The sequence below is a fragment of the Solanum stenotomum genome, chromosome 2 (genome assembly GCF_019186545.1).
Source record: "Solanum stenotomum isolate F172 chromosome 2, ASM1918654v1, whole genome shotgun sequence".
Taxonomy (NCBI): domain Eukaryota; kingdom Viridiplantae; phylum Streptophyta; class Magnoliopsida; order Solanales; family Solanaceae; genus Solanum; species Solanum stenotomum.
The window spans coordinates 67,764,311-67,782,743 of record NC_064283.1 but is presented as its reverse complement, the minus strand read 5'-3'; the positions used below and the strand labels follow the sequence as shown (position 1 = coordinate 67,782,743).

Below are 18,433 nucleotides of genomic sequence, written 5' to 3'. Positions count from 1 at the left end.
CTATTTCAAATCTAAAGGATAAGGGTAGATATCATATAAAGGAAGAAATTTTTTTGAAGCCACAAATTTACAAAGGTGTTGATGTTTCTTTCAATGTAATTTGAAATCCTTATAAAGATAATTTGGACCAAATAAAAAAAAATACATTTTTGTAATATATATATATATATATATATATATATATATATATAAAAGAGAACCTTAGGCCCACCTACGTGGCGCCACCACAAACCAGAATTCACTTTTAATTTATTTATTTACAAAATTAGTTTTCCCTTTTCATGAAAAGTTGTGACATTTATGAAATGTTGCGACTTTAATGAAGAGTTGCAACTTTTATGAAAAATTGTGACTTTTATGAAAGTTGCGACTTTAATGAAGAGTTGCGACTTTTACGAAAAGTTATGACTTTTATTAAAGGTTGTGACCTTTATGAAGGATTGTAACTTTTCCAAATAGTTGTAACCTTTCTGATAAGGCACAATAACATTTGTTCACACTACCATTTGTTATCTATAAATAGAGGGATTTCCTCTCATTTTAAAATAACGAAAATTTTGAACCTCTTCTTCTTCTTCTTCTTTATAATTAAATATTTGTGTACGTTACTCATGTTGAGTGACTCAGTGACACCACTGCTTATGTTACAGATCTTGGTATGTATTTTTACAGTCATTAATTTAAGCTTATGTTATTAAAGATAAATGATAAGATGTAATAATTTTCATTTTTCTTTGCATTATTAATCTTTTATGTAAGATAATATAGTGTTTTACTTTTAGTGACTGATAAACTTTAAGTATTATTTTATATATTTTGTGATATTAAATTTCTGCACGAAGCGCGGATAATTTTACTAGTGAGGTATATATAAAAAAGATGGATATGGACAAAAGGATTTCTAGTTATTGGCTGTCCAATGGCGGCAGGGAGTCTTAGTGACAAGGTGGCAATTTTCTTATGGATAGCAAATAACTGCCATGTCATTAATTTATACATAATATTTAATAGAAGAAAAGAATAATCAAATTGCACATAAGAATAAAACTCTTTGAAAAAATTTAATTAGAATTTTGCTTTCTTGATCATTAAAACTGTAATTTACCTTTTACTAATTAGAATGTTTTTTTTGTGTTTGCTAAGTAAACAGAAAATATTATTTCAAATATAATTTATATATTAAGTAAATGCTATGAAGATAAAGGTAGAGGTGGAGGGGTGGGGCCGGAGGGGTAGGATGGGGGAAGACAACAAAACATAAAAATTTATTATGAAACTTGTTTTTCTATCTCTATTAAGATGTACTTAATAAGTTCCCGTTAGTTGTTTGCCTTGTTTTTCATATTATTAACTTTACTAGTAAAATTAATACTCATTCTTACTATGTCTCATGGACACCCGATGTTGATGTACTACATAAACATTTGAAGCATTTAGATGATCATTTTGTAAGTTGAAAGTGTTCACTGACACAATAAAAACGAGTTGAGGTGTCTAAATATGTATATTCAGAGTTAAATTGTGTACTTAGCAATTAAGGCCAAGTTGAGCGTTGGCTTATGTATTATGCCTAAAGAAAACAGGAACATATGATGCAAAAACAAAAAAACAAAAAATCTAGGACATAAGTAAAAAAAAATTAAAATGGAACATACAAGTAGACAAATCTCAACCATACAATGAGTGGGAGGCTATCTATATCTATCTATCATCCATAATCTCATCCATTTTCTTCCCTCCTTTCATTCATTCATAAACTTCCACATTTATATATATATTATATACATTAAGTAAATACTATGAGGATAAAAGTAGGGTGGAGGGGTGGGGTACAAGGGTAGGATGGGGGAAAACAACAAACATAAAAATTTATTATGAAACTTGTTTTTTCTACCTCCATTAAGACGTACTTGATATGTTCTCGCTAGTTGTTTGCCTTATTTTTCATATTATTAACTTACAAGTAAAATTATTATTCGTTTTTACTATGTCTCTTGGACACCCGATGCTAATGTATTACATAAACATTTGAAGTATTTAGATCATTTTGTAAGTTGAAAGTGTTCATTGACACAATGAAAACGAGTTAAGATGTCTAAATATGTATATTCAGAGTCAAGTGTACTTACCAATTAAGACCAAATTGAGCATCTGTTTATGTATTATGCCTAAAGAAAACAGGAACATATGATGCAAAAATACAAAAAATCTAGCACATAAGTAAGAGAAATTAAAATGGAACATACAAGTAGACAAATCTCAACCATACAATGAGTGAGAGGCTATCTATCTATCTATCATCCATAATCTCATCCATTTTCTTCCCTCCATTCATTCATTCATATACTTCCACATTTTTCTTCATCAACACATTACTGTACTGCTGTTGCTGTAATTCTCTAAAAGAACAATGGCTGCTCTCTCAGTAGCCAACACTTCTCTTAAGGTTCCTCATTCACTCGCCCTGCATTCTATCTATTATAAATTGATCCTGACTTGTTCGGGATTGAGACGTAGTTATGAATATGTTTGTTGATTTGTTGTTTTTTTTTAAACTGATGGACAGGTCAACAACAAAGGATTCTCTGAATTCTCTGGTCTAAGAACCTCATCAGGTGTTCCATTTGGAAGGAAAACAAATGATGATTTGTTCTCTGTTGCTGGCTTACAGACCTCTGCTGTGAGTATTATTATACAACTACTACTATTATTGCATTATAAGATAGTTTAAGTTCTGTGCACTAACGATGTAAAACATTTATACGCAATCAGGTCATAACCTTAATTAGTATTGATAGTGTAAATAATTTAACATTGTCGGTGTATGTAACTTAAATCCTTAAAAAGTTTGAGGAAAAGAAGAATATGTATCCTTCATGTCTAGTTGTGATCAAGATGTGCTCTATGATCTTTTTTTTTCTTGTATGTGCTACCTTTTCTATGTTGAAAGCAGCCTCCACACAAAGATCTTGATGCAAATTCATTAATTTGATAAGTTTGAAGGAAGATCAAACACTATAAAATGAATGATAACATTGTATAAATATCTAAGTTGTATTTCCTACCTACGGTATGTTGCTCGGACTCTCCAAAATTGTTGCTGCATCCATATCGGATTCTCCAAAATCCACAACTTTTGGAGTATCCGACATGCACCTGTCAGCATTTTTGACGAGTCTGAGTAACATAGCTTCCAAAAATGTTTCTTGTGCTAATTGGATTTAATGAAATGTAGATTGGAGGAAGGAAGAACAAGAGGATAGTAACTGAGGCAAAGTTGAAAGTGGCTATCAATGGATTTGGAAGAATTGGAAGGAACTTCTTGAGGTGTTGGCATGGTAGAAAAGACTCACCTCTTGATGTCATTGCCATCAATGACACTGGTGGTGTCAAGCAAGCTTCTCACCTTCTCAAATATGACTCCACCCTTGGCATCTTTGATGCTGACGTCAAGCCGGTTGGCACTGATGGAATCTCTGTTGATGGAAAAATCATCCAAGTCGTCTCCAACCGTGACCCTGTGAACCTCCCATGGGGGTAAGTTCTATCATATTGAAATGTAACAAAAAGGATTTAAGTTGTATACGTTCACATATAGTGTAACAAAATTTACATTATACATTTGTAGAAAAGACTAATTAAACTCTGTATTATGATACAGGGAACTCATATAATCAGTTGTCTAAACAGAAACAGCAGTTCTATGTTTTGATAGCCATGAATTATAGACTTAATGGTAACAAACAAACCTAAGCTATCACATTTTCATGAGTTTCATACGTCAGCTATCCATTGTTCTACTTAGTACTTACATACCTAAACTGTCACCTTTTTGCGATTTTGCGAGTTTCATACCTCAACTATCACTCCCTTTGTATTAAAACACACCTCGATGCTGAATTGTCCTACATGCCTGTTGTTGATTGAGTACAAATATTTGGCCAGCTTGAGTGATAGTTTAGGAACAAAAAGAGAACAATGGATAGTTGAGGTATGAAACTCGCGAAGAAGTGATAGTTTAAGTGTTTTTTTTATCATTAACTCTGAATTGAAACATGATTAATTTAGTTCATGTGGTGTCTAACATACTATTAGCATGAGATACCTGGTAAGCATCTAAACTATTGTTCAAAATGTTTTCTGTAATTTGTTCAGAGAACTTGGAGTTGATTTGGTCATAGAAGGTACCGGAGTGTTTGTAGACAGAGAAGGTGCCGGTAAACACATCCAGGCCGGAGCCAAGAAGGTGCTCATCACCGCCCCCGGAAAAGGTGATATCCCTACTTATGTTGTTGGTGTCAATGCTGAACTTTACAACCATGATGAACCTATCATCAGCAATGCCTCTTGCACCACCAACTGCCTTGCTCCTTTCGTCAAGGTTCTTGACCAGAAATTTGGTAATACATCTTGATCTGCTTATACACGTGCATATACTGTCAGTGTACATAACTTAAACTCATCAATAAATTATCTTTCCTTATCATAGGAATTATCAAAGGAACAATGACAACTACTCACTCTTACACCGGTGACCAAAGGCTTCTTGATGCAAGCCACAGGGATCTTAGACGTGCACGAGCTGCAGCACTCAACATAGTTCCAACCTCAACTGGTGCTGCTAAGGCTGTGGCTCTTGTTCTCCCAAGCCTTAAGGGGAAACTCAACGGCATTGCTCTCCGTGTTCCCACCCCTAACGTCTCTGTTGTGGACCTTGTTGTTCAAGTCACCAAGAAGACATTTGCTGAGGAAGTGAATGCTGCATTCAGAGAGGCTGCTGATAAGGAACTCAATGGCATTCTATCTGTCTGTGATGAACCACTCGTGTCAGTTGACTTCCGGTGCAGTGACGTGTCATCAACCATTGATTCTTCACTCACCATGGTCATGGGAGATGACATGGTTAAGGTTATTGCTTGGTATGACAATGAATGGGGTTACTCACAGAGGGTTGTTGATCTTGCTGACATTGTTGCAAACCAGTGGAAATGAAACATGAAAATAAAATAAAGCAGTACTACTAAATAGTGGCTTAATTTATATATTTTTAATCTTGTTTGTAGATTCTTATTCCTTTTTGAAAATTGTAATGAGAACTATAACAATTTTCCACCTTGTGAAATCTCAATTCAATAAAAGTTCCATTTCTTATCTTTATACAGTCTGCTTCTGTATCTGTTGCAAAGGAGCACTTTGAAGACTTATTACTCCCTCCATTTCAATTTATTTGCTTGGTTACTTGGACGGAGTCTAAGAAAGTAAAGAAAACTTTTGAATCTTGTGGTCTTAAACTAAAGATATGTAGAATGAACCAAAATGTTCTTTAATCTTGTGATCTTAAACATGTCATGTGGAAAGTCGAAATTAAAGAGTTGTCAAAACAAGAAAGAGACTTTTATTTGCTGAAACGGACTAAAAAAAGAAAGTAAGACAAACAAATTGCAACAGAGGGAGTACAAGATATTCTGTAGTTCAACATCATGTAATAGGTGATAGGTTGCTCAAACTCTTCAAAAACATGCAAGGTGTGTATCGGATCCTCCAAAAGTTATGTATGTTTGAAGGATCTGACACACGAGCAACAACATTTTTGGAGGGTCTGAGTAACATAGGGACTAAGTACCGAAGAAAAAAATTATTATACTCATAGGTACCTACGACAAGGACATGGTTAATTATATAACTAGAAAAGAAACGATATTTTCAACGTGCTCCTGAATTTTTTTCTGATTTCAGAAGAGCTTCCTTGATAGAGTACAATTGGGAAACAGTTTCAGTGATGTTCATTCTTTCAGCTCCAGAATATGCAGAACAAGCAACCCCGACTCGAAGAACAGAAACCAGATACACCTTATTCTGGTAGATATTTGTGCTTTTACCTTTCTCGTCTTCTTCACTTCCGTAAATAAGGGATGGATCTATGACTTCCATAGCTCCATTAAGCAATGCATGTTTAGCGAAGCTTGGAAGGTCTAACCCATCCCTAAACATTCCATCAGTAGGCCTTTTTCCAGTGAACATTTCTAGTAAAAGGATCCTGAAGCTGTACACATCACCACAAGTCGATAGCTCGCTTCCCATCCCATATTCTAAAATTCACAAAAGAAAAAAAAAGACAAGGAACAATAACTTTCCTAATAGGGACATAACTTAGTATGACTTGATTTTATAAAAGTAACGGCAGTATGTGTGTAACAATTAAGAGATGGTTTATGATATTGATAAAGTACTCTGTCGAAGCAATTTATGGTTAAGCAGTGTGGTTTTGCTATGAATATATCATTTTCAAGAAAAAATAGAAGAAATGAGAGAGAAAAAAAGGGCATATACCAAGTTCGAGTGTTTGTTTATGTATTAATTGTTACCTGGAGCAGTGTAACCAATTGTTCCTCTAACAAGACCAGAGCTTCCTTCTGAAATAGAAGAATTTTGTGCAGTTGGTTGAAGGAACTTTGCCAAACCAAAATCACCAATGTGCCCGACCAATTGGTTGTCTAGAAGAATGTTGCTTGGCTTGAGATCACAGTGAACTATCGGAGTCTCGCAGTGGAGATGAAGATAATTGATTGCAGAAGCAACATCTATAACAATGTTGAGCCTTTGAAGAATATTCAACTTTTTTGTTTCAGCTGCCTGACTTGTATCTTCACTTGGACTAGGATGCAACCAGTCTTCGAGGCTTCCATTAACCATAAACTCGTAAACCAAAGCCTTGAAATCGTTCCCTCGATAGTCAACTCCTGAACATGATGTGAGAACCTTGACCAAATTCCGATGTCTAATGTTTCTCAAGACTTCACACTCAGCCATAAAGCTTTTGGAAGCTCCATGTCGCGAGAGGTTTAGCACTTTAACTGCGACAACCATTCCTCCATCGAGAGTTCCTTTATAAACAGATCCATAGCTCCCAGCACCAATCAAGTTGTCTTCAGAGAATCCATTAGTAGCTTGAAGCAAACTTCTGTAAGACACATTTATGAGAGACTCACCCAATGAACTTGAAACAGGCACCCTTTTCGGTTTCTTTAACAAGAAACAAAATAGTAAAGTGATAAGCATACCAAGGCCTAGTATACCAAAGACAACAGAGATGACAATCTTGAGGATAAACCTCGAACCAATTTTTTTCGATCTTTTGATGTCACATTCCGGAAGATGTATGTCAGGCACACCCCCACAAAGTTTTGGATTTCCAATTACTGATATTGCACTTGCATTCTTAAAGACGCCTTCATTTGGTAATGCTCCTTTGAAATCATTGAACGATAAATTCAAGAGTTGAAAGTTGAAATCGTCCAAGTATTTTGGTACTTGGCCAGACAAATTATTTCTAGAAAGGTCTAAAACACGGAGACCTCGTAAAGAGCTTAACGAAGGAGGGATAATCCCTTGAAAGAAGTTCCCTTTCATGTCTAAGGCTTCTAGTGTTACACAGCTACCAATAGTACTTGGGATTTTACCAGTCAAGTTATTTATGGAAACATTAAGATATTCAAGATTTATCAAATTTCCAACTTCAAGAGGAATGAGACCATCTAAATGGTTCTCAGAAATGTCTACAGCAACTAAGGAAGAGAGAGCAAAAAGATCCTTAGGTATCTGTCCTAACAGGTTATTTTTAGCTACATATATTTCAATCATGTAATTGCAATTTCCTAAACTTGCTGGGATCTCACCGGTGAGATTATTATCGTGCAGAAGAAGGATGGATACTACACTAAGATTTCCTAGAGATGATGGAATATTCCCTGAAAATCTATTCTGAGACAAATCCAAAATTTGCAGTTTCTTAACTTTACCAAAATTGATTGGAATAGTACCAGTAAGTAAGTTTTCCCTCACCTGAAATTCTTCCACGTTGACGAAATTTCCAATCTCAGACGGTATGTTACCACGTATTCTGTTGTATGACAACTGCACAACCTGAAGCTCAGTTGAAAGATTTCTGAAGGATGCAGGCAGAACCCCTCCAAAACTATTGAACTGAATCTCCAAAATTCTGAAACGGGACACGTTAGTCAGAGAGGCGATGAAGCTTAGATCATCTGGTTCTCCAGTTCCAAGATAATTCCCAGGAATTGTCAACTGTTGAAGCCCATTCAGGTTCTCAAGACTTGGTACACTTCCAGTAAGTTGATTTCTTCCAGCAAGAAAATACACTAGCTTTGATGAATTGGACAATGTAGATGGGATCGATCCAGAAACATTGTTCCCACCGATGATAAATAATTCAAGATTCGGGAGGGTGATTCCCAAACTTGATGGAAGTGTACCTTGGATTTGGTTCATTCCAACATCAAATGTTGTGACGGAAGATATGTTGAAGATTTCAGAAGGGATAGTACCTGACAAATGGTTTGCAGCTACTCCGATAATTTCTAAGTTTTTCAGCTGCCCAAAAGAGTCAGGGATTTTCCCCTGAAGATTATTCAATGGTGCATAGAATCCTATCAATGATGTTAAGTTTCCAAAAGAAGAAGGGATTTCACCTGTCAAGTTGTTTCGAGTGAGTAACAAGTACTCGAGTTTGGACAAGGCACCTAGCTCCGGAGGAAGGCTTCCTACTAACTTGTTACCTTCAAGGACAAGAGATACAAGATTCAAGCACCTTGATAAATTTGAGGGGATCTCTCCATGAAATGAGTTGTTACCAAGATACAATCGGTGTAGCCTTCTCAAACGACCAATCTCAGAAGGGATTTCACCACGGAAGCTATTGTTTGACAGGTATAGAGACCTGAGGAAACTCATGTTCCCAATGAAGGATGACAAGAGGCCATCTAGTTTTTGGTTCGCAACGTTTAGTTGAATGACTCTAACATGTTTACGGCCACAAGTTACTCCAGACCAATGGCAAAAGTGTGTGGATGCATTCCATGTTTTCATATATCCAAAAGGATCATTTATAGATCCCTTGAATGCAAGTAGTGCTTGTTGATCTGTGTCATTGCCATGACACAATGCCATAGAAAAACAAAGAAAGCATGTAATGAAGAATAGAAGAGAACTACAACTGTTTACTAAAAGATTGAAGGAGAACAATGTTGAATCCATATGTGAATTCAGAAGCATAACAAACTTGGTAGTGTTTTTGCCTCTAAACACTTGAGAATATATAGAGGAGGCTAGCAACCTACACATATGGGCTAAGCTAGTATGCCGATCACGGATTTGACAGAACTTAGTAACTCACTTATGTTAAAAAAATTCACTCAATATGTATAAGCATTTTATCAAGAATCCAATAAAAAAAATAATTTAAAATCGAGAATACATAAACTCAAAATTCTAGCTTTGCCTCCGGCTAAACAACTTGTAGGAGTCCACAAGAAGGACAAGTTGGTATAGAAAATAAATGCTGTTATTTTGAGGCAACTACTGATCAGTTGACTATGATGTAATTCCCAAAGTCAACAAATGACTAATTGTCTTTCTTTTCTAGACAAGTTGACTATGATGTAATTCCCAAAGTCAACCTAATTAAAATCTGCTAAAACTTGTTCTCAACATGTTTTTAAATAGTTCAAGTTGATTATGATGCAATCCCCAAAGTCAAGACTTTAGAATCTGCTTAAAAAGGGTGTGTTTGGTAATGGCCAGAAAATGTTTTCAGATTTTTCCATGTTTGATTCGTCAAGATTGTTAGAAAACATTTTCTCTCCATTTCCTTTTCCTAATTTTTCCGTCTTAGAAATTCTTTAAAATTGATTTAAGCGGGTTTATTTTAAAAAGGAAACTTAAATATTACACCAACAAAAGCTCACAAAAGTTGGAGTCCCCCTTGTTCATTCCTCTCTTATGGAGAAACAACTTATTGGGTCCATAATTTTTATAAGTATAAATTATAGGAACCACATATTATAAGTACTAAATAACATCCTATCCCTTCTAGTTTTCTATTTACCAAAAATCTCTTAAAAATGATGTTTGCGGGATACATAGTGTTGTGCACGGGATACATTAGGTTTGATACATTCCACACAGCCGGATACATAGCGTTGTGCACGGGATACATAGCGTTTGATACATTCCACATAGCGGGATACATAGCGTTGTGCACGGGATACATGCGGGATACATAGGTAAATAAGGGATTTTTGAAATTTTTGAAATAAGTAGGGATAAATGGATATTAAGGTAAGTAAAGGAGTGTATTTAAATAATTTGTCCTTTTTATAAAACCAAAAACCAATTTTATATTCGGAAACATTAATTTGACTGCTTTGTGAATCTAAATTTGATTTAAAAGTATTCAAAATGTGTCGAGTCAAACTACTTCACAAAAAATAGAAGGAGAAAGTAACTCTTTTTCCATTCCCTTAGGGAAATACTTCTCCCTTGATGCATCAAATTAGTTCTTAATGCATTACAGCCTCTTCTGTGTACAGCAGTTGACAAAACTTTGAGTCACTGGAGTTGCTCAAAGCATGTAAGCTATCCTCCCTCTACCTGCTCTGAAACTCGGAAACAACGATCAGAAAACTGTGTTGAACCGCATCTGTCATGTTGTCACCACCCATTGACTCGATAAAGGACTGCCCTCGCGTCTTGCTGCCTTTAGCTTTCTCCTGATGGGAATGCCAGAGAGTTCACAATACTGAAACGGATAAATTTTGAACTCTCTGGCTAATCTTGGAAGGGTCGAAGTGAAGAGAAAGTACAAAGGAGCTCACATTTTCTACTCATATGCTGGTAATTAAGAACATCTTGCATGCTAAATGTAAGTTGAAATGAGGCCCAAATTAGATACTTTTTAGCAAAACATGCATGTCTTTGTGATTTTGACTTTACATGTGAGCAGAGATATAGGCTGAGAGTCCATCGAAAACAGTGTGTCTACCTTCACAAGGCAAGGGCAAAGATTACACCAAGTAGAATAGTCTTGGAATGTATTGCTAGGTGAAACTAAAACTGAATTGACAGAGGAAGATGTAACGTGTCAAGGGATAAAACATCAAAATCATGAAACACACGAGCGTGTTATAAACATGAAATAATTTCTCATTTGAGATTCTTGATAATTCTCATACACAAACACACGAGTAATTGGAAGCTATTTGACATAGACCCCCATTCTCATACTTTGTGCTGATTCTTCGAATTACACTAAACAACAAAAACTATATAAGTATCCGTAGCAGATACTTACATGCACATACATGTAGGCGAGTCCAAGCGACATAAATTGAAAGTAAACACAACCCATTTGTATCGAAGCCTCTTTAATATTTCGTGCCTTTATCTGGTTCAGCTGCATTTTCTCCAGCAGAAATCAAGTTCTCATCAATCACTGGTGGGCTGAGTAATGTCTCGAAAATCTGTTCATTGACAAGTTGCAGGGTATGTTTGAGATAGAGATTGTTGAACATGAAATTTGGAAGCATATGCAGAAACACCTACCATGGAAGGTGACTTCAAAGCCAAAGAATCAGCTATCGCAGATGAGTTTGAAGGCCTGTGGAAGAGCAAATGAGCAATAGATCGATCTATAGAGTTTGTGTCTGTCTCCATGTCCAAATATCCTGTGCACCTGAAATACGATTGGATGTTAGGACCACAGAAAGGAAGCTAACAGAATCTATCACATTACCAGTATGATTACTGGTATCAAGAAAAGAAAAGTGCTGATTGAAGGTGTGACTGACTAGACCTACTTTCTTTCCAAACTCAAAGGTGAAAAGTGTGCTTCATAAGATCTATGCAAACTATGATATGGCCTATGTAGGAAGTATGCATGTAGACCAAAGCATCAAGAAATGATTCCAACCTGTACTCTCCATCGTCAACAAATGCTCCGCTTGTGCATCTTTCATCACCAGATCCATTATTGAGATTAGCATGTCTAAGCCTTTGTTCAGCACTCTGAGCCAACCGATACAAGCTATCCTTTATGCGTAGCTTTGTTCTTATATCCAACTAAACCAGAAAGCTCAACAGAGTGAGCTTACAAACATGTATGTAATGAAAAGAAAGTTTATTTCCAACTAAATGTATAAACTTGAAGAACCACATACCATATCTGCTAACTGCCCCCTCCTAGCCCAAGTTAACAGGGATTAACACAAAGATAGTTTCAAGATACTGAACGATAAGTCAGACTTTGGAAGGCTTTTGCACATCAGCTGATAAATAATTTAAAATAAGCAAGCAGCGAGATGATGAGGAACAGCTTTTATATTAAGGCTGTGTGTTGTACTAAATAAGCAATCAGCTCTCTGCATAGCTATCTGCAACATAAACATGCACTAAGAAAGGCAACTACTCTTTTCTATATCTATATGCTATAGCTATAGGTTATTTACATGAACAAAGATTTTTCTAAATAAGCCTTAGTAAAACGCCATCACTAATATTAATTAATCTAACACAAAAACTAATTTAATATGTGATCTGTATAAATATAAATAATGAATAAGAGGACCAAATGAGTTCCTTTTTACTCAGCATCTTCACATGACTCAATTAAATAACAAAGATTTCTGATTTAGAATAATTTGAAAAAGTCAGATGTATGCACACAGCTACAGCATGCTGTGTGACAACTCTCTGACAAAATGGAATAATTCTCAATGCCTGTGTGAAGCTACAAGAGTGTGTAGCTGCACATCTTTAACCTTTCCAGAATATAGGAATCTGTAAAATATGTTCGTCATTAATATTTGTCCCTCGACTAAGAAACTATCTTAATTCAGATGTGAACCATCTAAAAGCATTGCACATGTCGTTTGAGCTATTGACCTACACAAATAAGGTGTGCCAAATTTGTTTAGTCAAATCACTTACTTAAAACAAACTTTGATGAAACTCATCACCAAACAATATCAAAAATGCATATTAGTTTTCATTGAGATTTTATACCCGTTCCATGACATGTTGAAGCTGATGAAAACTATCTGCCTCCTCAGAAATTTCATTCAACCCGGAGCTTGTGCAAGAGCTCTCCTTTACAATAGAGGAACCTACTTCTGCTGGAATTCCCGTGCTGACACTTCCAAGATCCCTGTTGTTTTCATGCTTAATTACAGAATGGTGAAGTAGCTTGTCCACCATATTTTCATTTGTTCCTATACCATCCACCTGAAAAGAAGGATCAGGTAAGCTTTCCTTCAACTGCATCTGATTTGTCGCACAGGAGTCCTTAGCAGAAAGAGGCACGAGACTGGTTTTTTTAGATTTAATTGTGGATAGGGTTGGACAAACCGTAGTCTGATCTGAATGACTGTAATCTGAAGATAAGTAAGAAAAGCCATCCTGAAAATACCCAAAATCAGATCCATCAACTTGCTTGTGCTGCTGAATACCTGTGGATGTGAAAGCCTGAGATCCAGTGATTGCAGTAGGATGCCCTCTCTCTTCTGGAAGGCTATCAATATAGTTGAATGTCTCCCCATTTTCCAGGTAAACATGTTTTCTTTTTCCCTCAGATCGATTCTGGAGCTTAGAGTTAATTTGGTGAAGATTAATCTGTAACCCCATAAACAGATTAGAAAGAAGCCAATCATTGTGAACACTAATATCAGGATGAATGCATCAACTAGAATGTGCACATCCAGACAGTTAGGAACTCTAGAACACTCTTACTTTACTCAACACCAGAATTGGACCTAGGATTTTAAGGTGACAGGTGCACCATTGCCTTTTAACATAAAATGGTGGTCACGCCTAGAAAGTTCAAAGAGGGACATATATTTGTTCTATTCTATTGCTTTTGGCATAATTAGATTCATGTTTAGATTGATTTTGGGTTAATTCTATTCAATTTATATTGTTTTCAAATCTGAAGATAATAAACCAGTTGGACGATGAGTTCATTTTTTATATCTGTAAGGTTCAAATTTTATTAATTAAGAGATATCCTATATTCACAGCCAATTCATCATTACACATCTTTATCAATAATATTTCAGTTCGAATCACACCTCATTAATCAATTATAGAAACAAATTTACATTATCGATGCAGGAACCATAGTCAGACCAACAACACAAGAAAAAAAATGCATTTCTTCAAAGATGGATTACAACTTTCCAAACTAGTCCACCTGTCCCAAATTATATGATGCATTTTTATTTTTTAGTTGTCCCAAAGGAAATGATGTCTTGCTATATTTCACTTTAAAATTCTCGTCTTACCACAATCACACAAATATCTAAGACTTGTTTTAGACCACAAATTTCAAAAGTCTTACTTTCTCTTTCAAATTTTGTGCCCTGTCAAACTGCATCCCATAAAATGGAACAAAGAAGAGTAACATTTATATATGAAAAGAAAAGGAAGGAAAATTTGTGTAAACAATGTTGCAAATAGCACCTTTCCCTGGTTCACCTACTCCTGATTTTGCTTCTAAAGATTCATTTCTAGAAGAAAAAGTGACGTGGAGGGGGTAGGGGAGGGGGGAGGGGGGAGGGGGGAGGAAAAGAGAGTAGGGGAAAAAACAGAGTACGATGTCGGAACAGAGGAGTCATCTTATACCCAGGCAGAAAGGAGATGGAAAAGGATACCACCTTGCATATGGTGGTCTGTCTGGAGGGAAAGGAATCAGAGAGTTTTTGAAAGCAACGGTAGTCCGATTCAGAAGATCAAAATAAACTCACTTTTGTTATTTCATTGTTTTGTGTAAAAAAAGATTCACACTGGCTACTAAATCTATCTTAGAGATTTTCGAATATCTGTAAGTGTATAGGATAGTATTTGATCAGGTTGTTATGTCTGAAATTATGGTTGTTGGCACAATTTTTGTGCACTGATATATTAAATTATTAACATTTCCCAAAAAAATAAAAATAGAAAAGAGTGCTATACATTGCTCACCTACTCATCCTTTCCTAATTTTGCTGTAAAGATTTGTTTTTGAGGAGTAAAAACCAATGAAGAATCAGAAACAAAAAAGAAACTAAAGGAAAAGAGAACAGGAGAAACGGGAAGGTCCCACAACTGAGGTGAGGAAGAAATGAAGAATTTTGCTTCAACTGTGTTCATTATCAGAATACTTTAGCTGAAACAGTGCACCCAGTTGTCCCCTTAGAAGAGGAGAGACACTTCGTTCATATATTAGTTTCTTGAGAAGCTTTATGCATAAAAATAGAGTCAAAACCATTGTTGCCAGTGACAGTGAACCTCATCAATGAACGTTTGTCCATCTTTGCTTAAGACAAGATTTTGGAAAAGAAAGAGTGCTTATGTTAGATATAATTAAGTAATAATAGTGTTTATATCTAACATTTAGATGAGATGATGACATAATCAACACAGTATTAAAGCAGCCACATGTCCTGGGTTCGGAATTCATTGCCACCCATTAACAAAAAAGAATCTCCATATGTTTGGCCCATGAAAAAGAATCAAGCCCACATGTGAAGGGGCGTGTTGGAGACATAATTAAGTAAATAAAAGTGTGCTCTCTCTAACAACTTAACCTTTTAAATGAGATGAACACACACTTCACCGTTAACTAAACACCAGTAACACTCTATCACTAGTTCATGTGTGAATGTTAGACATAATCTCAACCTAATTCCACCATTGAATTCAACATTCTTCAAATAGAACACCTTAAAGGTTAAGCTGAGGCAGAATAAAAGGCTAAACAAAAGGTCCGATGTACACCAAATTAATAATTTACCTTCTTTTTGGGCACTATCTTGAAATCTGAATCACTTGAGCCATTTGCAAAAGATAGATGACTCGGAACGGCTGATTCATCCTCTGATGGCATTGAACTGCCAGTCTGACTAAAGGGTTGATCTTTAGCGCCAGAATCATTAATTGAACTGTCTGTTTCCTTTGGCCTAGAAGCTTCCTGCATTCCAGAGATATTTTCAAGTGCACTGGATGTTGAGAAGGGAAACTCACAATCTGACCTCAATCCACCTCCAGATCCTTCAATAACATCAGATGACGAAAACCAACCAAGGTCATCTTCAATACTAGCTCCAAGTCCAAACGTTGAATCACAACTTCTGGAAGATATTATAAACAGTGAGCAATCATAAAGTATTAGGTTAGTCTCCTTTGAATAATAAAAGAAAATCATATGAAAAACTCTAGAGACAACAATTACCTGAACATCCTGTCAAGATCCTCAAAATTTTCCATCTCAGGCAAGTTATAATATAAGAGCTCGGTAGTGTTTTTATCCTCATGATTACTATCAAAAAAACCGAGATCATCATCTGCCTGAGAAACGGGACCAAGAGGATAGCTATGCAAGTTTTCCCTAACTGCAGCATTCTTGTCATCCAGAGTGGGGTCATTGGGATAAACTTCACTGCTAATGGAGTCGACATTGTTACTTCTGGAGCAATCATTTGATGTCCTAGTATTCTCAGATGATAAACTTGAAACTTCTTCAACAGAGTCCTTATCATGTTTAGAAGGGAACACGCAATCAAGCCTATCAGCCCCTGAGTCCTTCTCCAACATTGTCCTTATTCAAAGGAGGAACTTCTTTGCCCTTCTGCTGATTATTATATTTAAGAGTAGATTGACCTCCTATGGTTCTTAACAAACCAATTACTTCATACCAGGGTTTCTTACAGTTATCAATCCGGGAGAGAAACTCATTGGAATGTTCACAACTAGGACGTGGGACTATAAGATCATCACTAAGGCAAACTTCATCCAAAGCTATATCTTGAAGCTGTAGCACCAGTTCCAGAATTTTAGCTGTAATAACTGCAGAGGATGCTTCCTTAAAATGAGTAAATCAAAAGTAGAACACAACATTTATTTCTTCAAATTGAAATCATCATAGTTTGGATTAAGGTAGATTATTTCCACTGTTAAGAGATACGAAAAGTCTGCTCTTTAAGGGTATGAGTAGTAATAGCAAAGGAAGAAGCTAAGATCAATGTATTTGACAAATATATTATAAAAAAACAAACGAAAGCACACACTCTCTCTCTCTCTCTCTCACACACACACACACACACATAAAGAGAGAGAGAGAGAGAGATGAAGCAAGTACAATGCACATTAATAAGAAAAAATGAAATGACTATAGTAAGAGAACTAAAGAGATATGTCAGGTCATAAGCTTATATCCATAATGTTCATGCAACAGTACAACAGTGAGTAATAACAAGCATAAATGAATAAATAGGCAGTTTACAAAGACCCGACTAATTGAAATTAGTAAATCAATCTCAGCAAAATCATATAATCAGCTTGAAAATAGAAAAAATCAATCTTCGACGACGACTACGATGAGGAGGAGGAGGAGGAGGAGGAGGAGGAAACAACAATGGATGTTCCTACGTACCACATTAATTCAATCACTTCTCGATCGAGATTGGGTTAGCGAGGAAACAACAATGGATGTTCCTACGTACCACATTAATTCAATCACTTAGTTAGTTGGACAAATGAACAGGGGAAAGCCTTTTCCATCGTCTTTCGCTGACCCTGGTTCTATCAAACCCACTTCTTCAATCCTGGTGTGAACTTCTTCCTGCCTTCTTACCCAAGAGCACTTTGCCTAGAATCCCAAGTTGCCTCCCCTCTCCTCTGAGGCCGATCGCATCCACTTTTGGACCTAAAGTCTTCAAGTCCTATTATCGGAGAGGGACTTTTTCCATTATTTATCCTAGGAGTTCGATGCTATCAAACCCGCTTCTTCAATTCCGGTGTGAACTTCTTCATGCCTTCTTACCCAAGAGCACTTTGCCTAGAATCCCAAGTTGCTTATCCTAGGAGTTCGATGTCTAGGCTGAGGCTCAGTCATTGAGGAGGAGGAGGAAATTGAGGAGGTCAATTTCCAAAGTATTTTTAACAAACAAAATCAGTTCATAAGCTGAAAACTCTTCTCCTTAACTAAATATCAATTTCCAAAGTTATTTCTTTTCTTTCATTTTCAACAAACAAAATCAGTTCATAAGCTGAAACTCTTCTCCTCAACTAAAAATCATTTTCCAAAGTTATTTCTTTTCTTTCATTTTCAGCAAACAAAATCAGTTAATAAGCTGAAAATTCTTCTCACCTTAAGTAAACATCAATTCCCAAAGCTAATGCGTGTTTTTTTTTCATTTTACAGCAAAAAAAAAAAAAAAAACTCAGTTCATTAGCTTGAAAACAGTCCTCCTTAAATCCATACAGCAATAAAACAACAACAAAGGAGGAGTTATTTCCAAATAAATTCATACAGCAATAAAATCAACTTCCTAAATTACTTGTTTTCTGCCATTTTACAGCAAACAAAATCAGTTCATTAGCTGAAAACACTCCTCCTCAAATTCACAAAGCAATTAATCAACAAAGAAGAATAATACCAATCACAAACAAATTAAATATGAGATCTCACCAGAAATACTCTCTGAATAAAACAGTACCTCGCCGGAAAGCCACGAATTCGCTTCGCCGGATAATGAACAGTTGAGCTAGACAACCCTAATTTGATACAAATCTCAGAGACGTCTGTATTTGCTTTGAAAATGAA

General features: G+C 35.9%; 3 protein-coding genes across 10 annotated transcripts; 1 reads left to right on the top strand and 2 right to left on the bottom strand.

The window, feature by feature from the left end:
* Positions 1-1,746: 1,746 nt before the first annotated feature.
* On the top strand, positions 1,747-5,157 carry LOC125856815 (glyceraldehyde-3-phosphate dehydrogenase A, chloroplastic). 2 transcript variants are annotated; one of them, XM_049536458.1, is made up of 6 exons: positions 1,747-1,765; positions 2,354-2,446; positions 2,567-2,680; positions 3,236-3,537; positions 4,156-4,400; positions 4,490-5,157. In XM_049536458.1, the coding sequence occupies exons 2-6, from the start codon at positions 2,411-2,413 to the stop codon at positions 4,990-4,992; spliced, it is 1,200 nt and encodes a 399-aa protein (XP_049392415.1). In that variant the 5' UTR covers positions 1,747-1,765; positions 2,354-2,410; the 3' UTR covers positions 4,993-5,157. The 2 variants fall into 2 exon arrangements, with proteins under 2 accessions (XP_049392415.1, XP_049392414.1); XM_049536457.1 differs by lacking the exon at positions 1,747-1,765 and having other exon boundaries at positions 2,270-2,446.
* A 308-nt stretch (positions 5,158-5,465) lies between these two features.
* On the bottom strand, positions 5,466-9,118 carry LOC125856866 (probable LRR receptor-like serine/threonine-protein kinase At3g47570). The gene is made up of 2 exons (XM_049536513.1): positions 6,366-9,118; positions 5,466-6,089 (listed from the first exon to the last, which is right to left on the bottom strand). Exons 1-2 carry the CDS (start codon positions 9,070-9,072, stop codon positions 5,704-5,706), a joined length of 3,093 nt encoding a protein of 1,030 aa, XP_049392470.1. The 5' UTR covers positions 9,073-9,118; the 3' UTR covers positions 5,466-5,703.
* Positions 9,119-10,978: 1,860 nt separating this feature from the next.
* Positions 10,979-18,433, bottom strand: LOC125855200 (protein LNK1-like). 7 transcript variants are annotated; one of them, XM_049534891.1, is made up of 9 exons: positions 18,299-18,433; positions 16,061-16,674; positions 15,623-15,959; positions 13,302-13,464; positions 13,201-13,226; positions 12,859-13,077; positions 11,768-11,916; positions 11,401-11,530; positions 10,979-11,318 (listed from the first exon to the last, which is right to left on the bottom strand). In XM_049534891.1, the coding sequence occupies exons 2-9, from the start codon at positions 16,420-16,422 to the stop codon at positions 11,223-11,225; spliced, it is 1,482 nt and encodes a 493-aa protein (XP_049390848.1). In that variant the 5' UTR covers positions 16,423-16,674; positions 18,299-18,433; the 3' UTR covers positions 10,979-11,222. The 7 variants fall into 7 exon arrangements, 6 of the variants coding, with proteins under 6 accessions (XP_049390848.1, XP_049390846.1, XP_049390847.1 ...); XM_049534889.1 differs by having other exon boundaries at positions 12,859-13,226; XM_049534890.1 differs by having other exon boundaries at positions 13,201-13,464; positions 18,299-18,432.